The 6,466-nt window shown below is 43.9% G+C and overlaps 1 protein-coding gene across 1 annotated transcript in view; it reads left to right on the plus strand.

Annotated features, from left to right (window-relative positions):
- Positions 1-6,059, plus strand: part of CNRIP1 (cannabinoid receptor interacting protein 1) — a 6,223-nt gene extending 164 nt beyond the window's left edge. The window contains exons 2-3 of the mRNA XM_010151814.1: positions 614-850; positions 5,587-6,059. Of these exons, the coding sequence (XP_010150116.1) occupies positions 614-850; positions 5,587-5,751 (402 nt within the window). The 3' untranslated portion in view covers positions 5,752-6,059. The remainder of the gene's footprint in view (positions 1-613; positions 851-5,586) is intronic.
- The last annotated feature ends 407 nt before the right edge of the window (positions 6,060-6,466 follow it).

The following is a 6,466-nucleotide window of genomic DNA, read 5'->3' on the forward strand; positions in this document are numbered from 1 at the left end:
CGGGCTCCGGCCGGGCCTCGGAGGTCCGGCCCCCCCCTCCTCGCGGGGGCTCCCCGGCCCTCCCTTCCCGCTTCTTTATTTTTAGAGGTTTAATGTTTTTTCCTGGCAGGCTGACAGCACGGTGTTTCCGTGATTTCTCCCTCCCCGCCCTTCTGCTTTGGTGGCCCCGTTTGTAGGTCCCTGGCCAGCTGTTCCCACTGCTGTGCCCGGCTGGCTCGGGAGAGAGGCCACGTTTTGGAGTCACTTCCTTCCCCCTTCCTCCCCACCTGCCCCCGCACTTTCAAGAGCAGCTCCTTTCCTCCCTCCTTCCCTTTGGGTTGCCCTGGAGGCAGAGGGAAGAGGCCTCTCCAGCTCTGCCCATCAAGGATGCACCGTGCCCAAGCCTCGCAGCAGCACGGCAAAGCAGAGACTGGGGACCAGGGAGGATGCAGATGGGGAACCAGGTCTGTGTGGAGAGACAGCCTAACCTTGCCCCAGCGACTCGGGATCAGATACCTCCTGCCTTTCCTTTCTACACCTTCCCTGGGTGACCACAGAGCCCTGACATTTTTCAGGAGCCCCAGTGAGTCAGCAGCACTCACAGGCCTGCTAAAATCCCTGAGGCATCCCCCAGCACAGAGGCTGCCAGCCCACACGCTGGCTCCAGGCTGCCAGGGAAGGGGGACCTGCGGGGCTGCTGGAAGGCTGGATCCTGTCTCTTTGCAGGACGATGGGCATCGGTGGTGTCAATGTCCCACTGGAAGAGAAATCAAGGGATGCACAGGTCGTCTCTTACACAGGGATCTACGACACAGAAGGGGTGCCCCATACCAAAAGCGGGGAGAGACAGCCCATCCAGGTCAACATGCAGGTAGGTGGTTCTGCCTGGCAGGGAAAGACAGGCAGGGCAGCAGGGAGGTGACTCCCAGGGAGAAGTGTGGAGGTGAAATATTCCAGGGCAAAGTCTGATCACAGCTGCTGCCCTCCTCTTTGCTTGGTGTCAGTAAGACTGCTGATCAGAACACAGCTGGAAAACACAAGCCCTGCTTCCGAAAAGGAAGGCAAGAGAGCAGCAAGGGCCAGGAAGGAATAGGGGGATTTCTAGAGACCTGCAAAGCTTTTGGGAATGCAGCAACAGAAAGAAATGTGAGCTGAATCTCTCACGTCTTCTGCAGGACACATCCTACAGGCAACTCTCACCAAGGTCCAGGGCTAGCAATCCAATCCCAAGCCCTTGGCATGCAGGTAACCCCCTACTGGCTGCCAGCACTGCCAGGTTTTTTTGGAGCAGAGCTTGCCCCAAGTACAAGTGGTGACTACTTTCTCCTTCCACCTGTCATCTGCAGGATGCCTGAGGACCTGCCAGAGGCTGGAAGCATATGTGAGAACACCCCCACACCCCACGCCAAAGTCTGTCTTCTCCCTTTCCCCATATGCTTCCATTGTCACGTTATCTCTGCATCCACAAACTTAAGTTCTTATGCAAGTGACTCCTCAACTGCGCCTAAAAGAGAAGCTCCAAGGGCCAGAATTGTTATATGCCATGGCCCCACAGAGAAAGGACAAAAGCTCCAGCCCATAAGGCAGCGGAGCTGACAAAACACAGGAAGAGCAGCAGGCAGATTTCCACAGCACTCTGGGTGGTGCAGTTGGGGTGCACAGAGGCAGATTTGGTTTTTTCTGGCTTTGGTTTGGTTGTTCGAGGGCTGTTTTCCCTCTCTCCTGATTACAGTTGTGCAGGATTCCTGCTGTTTATTCTATGCCTCCTGCATACCAAAAAGGGGAAACGGGACAGTAAGCCATTGTCATCTGAAGCCCTCTTAAGAGCCTGTTTAGGACCTTGCCAAGCCCACCAGATTTCAGCTTTTTCTTACATTTGCTTACTGCATGCTAGAATTCATCTTGATCTTTATCTTCACTATTTTTTTTTCTGGAATTCATTCAGCATGGCAATCCCCTTCTGAATAAGAACTGTAACATCTCCAATTACAGCATGCCTAACTTAATTTTGGAGACCCACATCACATTAACAGTTACCACTTCATAATCTTAAATTAATAAAACTACCTTGAAGTATTTGTCCATGTTAATCACTTTTCTATACAATCACCTCCTTTTAACACCCAGGAAAACCAAACACCCAGTAGGACTCCTTAACCAGCAGAACAGGGCTGCTGGCTGCTGCTGTCTAGTACAGCAGTTATATTTCACCATGTCCTTACACCAGGAGGTGAAAGGGCAGCACTCCCCCAAAAAACAGCTGCTTGGACAAAGGCATCCCTATTTTGAGAACCACCTTTATCCTTAAGCATAGCACTGATGTGAACCCTGAAAATTTGAAAGTTTAACTTTTCTTATGGAGAAAACCAAGTCAAATCACAAATGCAGTAATTCAAAAAAATGCAAGGGGACTCTGATTTTCAGATACAAGCTCTGAGATGGTTTGTTGCAGCATCAGAATAATTAGCCACAATATTTGTCCAAACAGTTGCTTTCACAAATCAAATCCTGGGATATTAACCATGAAGCTAATAGGATTTTCAAGCATTAAGCAGGTCCTCAACCCCTTTTAGAATTTGATCTTGATAGATAGGTTCTTCAGTACTGACTTACATGTCCACAATTGATACTTTGAAGTATTAAATATAGACAACTCAGCAGGGATTTATATGTTTAACTCATCATTTAGCTGCTTAGCTAGACAGAGCCATAACAGATTTAGGGAACCAGCCTTGGATACCCCAGTCTGAAAACTGTTTCTGATACCTAGTTCCTGAATCTTCAAAACTGGGCTTATTACATACAGCTTTAAATTTTCCTATTTCCCTCAACTATGAGGAACGTCTGCCTCCGCTTCCTTTTCTAGAACAGGCAGGATCCTGATGCATCCTAGAGAGATAAGGACACTATTTAAGGCATAAAATCTGAACTTATGTTACAAATAGATTGTGAGGTCAGCCCTGCAGTTTAAAACTGGTCTGCTACTGCCATTCTAATGCCTTAAAGACAGAAGGTCCATGAAGGTCCATAAGAATTTATTTCCTATCTGCTTTAAAACTTTGAACAAATAGTTCTCTGTGCTCTTACTTTAACAGGCTAGTAGATATGTGACCTGTTACAGCCATAGTTTATATGTGTAAAACAGCAATCCTGTTTCTGATTTCCAGAATCTGAGGATGCGTTTCTGTTACCTGAATGCTCAGTTATGCACACTATCCAGAAACTGCTAAACTGTCCAGCAAATGGTGTAAACTAAGTCAGAAACCTCTCTTTGAGTCTAATTTTATTTTTGGTCAGACAAGACTAAGATTGAAAAAAAGAAGACGGACCTCTATTCCCAGTAATCAATAGCCATCAAATCATCCTAGCATGCAAATTCAGAGGGAATGATTAAATAACTATTCATGCCTATAACAATGTATGACAGACAATAGCAGACAGGAAAATAGGCTTCTAAGCCTACAAAGTGTAGGGCCGTCCCGCCTTCCTGGGCTAGCCCATACACAGGCACAGCAGAGGAGCCACGATTCAGATGCAGGAGCCACAGGAGTTTCAGGGGAGCTCTGAGGATGCAGAATCCTCATTATGCCACAGAGCTGCTGCATCTGCTAAGTTCTGGGCTGGTGGCAAGGCACATGGTAGTAGGAAAGCTCTGCAATTAATTCTTTCCTTCTCCTGGAAATCCACAGCAGTCAAACTACTCAGGGCAGCTCAGCAAACTGGGTCATTCGAGGAAGACAGAATTTGTTTTCTTCCTGTATCTTGTTGATATTCAGATCCTCCATATATTAATGAAAGGAAATGTTGCTCTTGTATCATATCAGCTTGTAGAAATGCTATTAGAAATGCCTTTTCTTCCTCAGTTTCAAGACTGAGAGTGGCCGATGCTCCTCTCTGACAATTTCTCTGTGTGGATGGTGCAGGGTAATACACAATGCGCTTAACTTATACTACCTTGCATTATGAGTGTATCAGGATTATCAGAGATGATTAACAAAAAAATTCCTTAATTAAAGTTTTAGTTGCTAGAAGAGATAAAATAGCCTGTACATCTGATTCTCTTTATCAAAGGAAGTAGCAGAAGTATTTCAGCTACTCCTTTAGGGTAACACTTGCAACTGGAGCCAAATAAAAACTTTCCACTAACAGCATATAGCAATTACTGCTGTTGTCAAAGCTAAATTTAAGTTACCACAGTGGGTTGGGGAAGGTTTAAACCAATGCCCATTATGCAGTAGCAGCTTATAAACCACATCTTGAATTAAAAAAAAAACCAAAAACCCAAACATGTCTTCCTGAGATAACTGGATACAGAAGGCTCTGCTTGCCACTCAGGAAGAGTCACTGTGTAAAAGGGCTTTCATATGGACTTTGCAAATGTGATTATAATAGGCAGATGATCAAAGGTCAGCATCCAGGCACATGATGGGAATGGAAAATAGTCAAATGAAGAAGCTGTCATTAAAGTGAGTGATGGAAATATGTAAAAGGAAAAAATGTTGATGAACAGAGTGTCATTCAGTAGCACTGAATCCACTATGTAGTATCTTCTAACAACACAGCACACTCAACGAACCATACCACTGGGACCAAAAGCAATCTGTATGGGCTTCACACCTGCACTCTGGACTCTCTGCAAGGTCTCCAGGCACAGGAACTCAAATTTTACATCACCATCATAACTGAAGTCATGATCTAGCCTTGCTGAGCCTCATTCATATGTTTTTCCTGATATTGCAAGGGTATCTAGCAATGGCTTGGAAAAAAAGTGAGACATTTTATTTTGCAGAACTTAGTAGAGCCATAGTCTTATCCACTGCAAAGTTGCAAGCACAGCCAGACAACTTGCAGTCGATGTCTCACTACCCCTTCAGCGTATTAGACACTTATTTGCTAACAAGCTCTGATTATCTCCTTCCTAGATTACTCATATCTAAATTTGAAAAGCTGCACCACCACAGTACAATTAGCAATTACAGAAGTGCACAAAGGAGAACTTCCTTTACTTAAGCTTCATGTAAAACGCAGAACAGAATCCCAGGGAGGGAGGAAGGGGACTAACAGCAGCATGTCTGAGTCAAGACACTGCAAACACAAGGCTACAAAACACAGTGACATTAAATATTTCAGACTGACCTAAAGAGGGAATCTTCCCAGTCGTAACTGCAGCCCATAGGTGTGGTATAAAGGTGACACGATGGCCTGTATCACTGCTACATGATATGTATACATAAGCCACTTTTAAGATCATCGTGCCAATTACTGCTGTGGCATCTTAATCAGGATTATTGCTTTGATTCTTGCTGTTAGTAACATTTATCCATTTTGAAACTTAAACATTTTCATTCCCTTGACTTTCCCAGATATAAGTGCAACAGGACAGTACATGGATCCGATCCTTCGTATTTTATGCATGCCTAAGCATAGAAGACTTTGTGACTGCTAGAGCAGGCTCTACAGATCTTTGATTTATAGACTTGAGGAGTCATAATCCTTATATCAGCTGGTTTATGTTCCGCAGTTTCCCAAGGGTGTTGTTTCTCGTTAATAGAAAGAAACCGACAAAATAATCAGCTCGCTAACACTGATATTCCCTCTTCCTCGCAGTTTAACGATATTGGAGTTTTTGAAACAGTCTGGCAAGTCAAATTCTACAACTACCACAAACGGGATCATTGCCAGTGGGGAAACAGTTTTGGTAGCATTGAGTACGAGTGCAAACCAAACGAAACGCGCAGTCTTATGTGGATCAATAAAGAGACCTTCCACTGAAGAGATGTGAAACCAATACTGCTGGACAATTTCCCTAAAGAAAAAAAAAATCTACCTTTTTAAACCAGCAAGAAGCCTTAAGAAAGGCATACTGTAACGTTGCTTTGTTCTATATGGTTCCAACAACTACGTTGTATATACAGGTGGTGCCACTGAAATCTTTGCCTATTACTGTATTTTAGGTTTACCATGGCATCTGCAATATTCTTTATCTGACATCCTGAGAATACTGAAAAGTTCATGGTAAAGAATATTTGATAGCTGGGTAGAAAGTCATACTGTCATAAATATTTGGATTATACCCACTAAATGGTTCCACTAGACGTAACAACTTTGGTGAAGTGTTTTGCTTTATTGCTTAGAATTTGGATGCAACATCACATCAGTGATTTCTGTATTTATATTTGTGTTTGTTCCTAAATCAGTGTGTTCCTTCAAGCATTTTGTCGTACATATCATCCCCAGTGGACAGCAAAAAGTGCAAATTATGGATATCTGTAGGTTTAGCTAAATGGCAGCTACTGAACTGTTGATATTGTGTTTTCATACCAGGGGATTTGGAAACTCATTCTCCCTTTTGTTAAGTGCTGTAAGACATTCTGTGAAGTTTGCTAATTTACCAAATCTCTCAAAATAGGATTCTTTGTTGTTAACTTTCCCATGAAACTCTAGTCTCTGAAATAGCTTTTAGGAAACAGTATAAAGCGTGATAACC

The sequence above is a fragment of the Eurypyga helias genome, unplaced genomic scaffold (assembly GCF_000690775.1).
Source record: "Eurypyga helias isolate BGI_N326 unplaced genomic scaffold, ASM69077v1 scaffold12955, whole genome shotgun sequence".
In the NCBI taxonomy this organism is placed as follows: Eukaryota; Metazoa; Chordata; class Aves; order Eurypygiformes; family Eurypygidae; genus Eurypyga; species Eurypyga helias.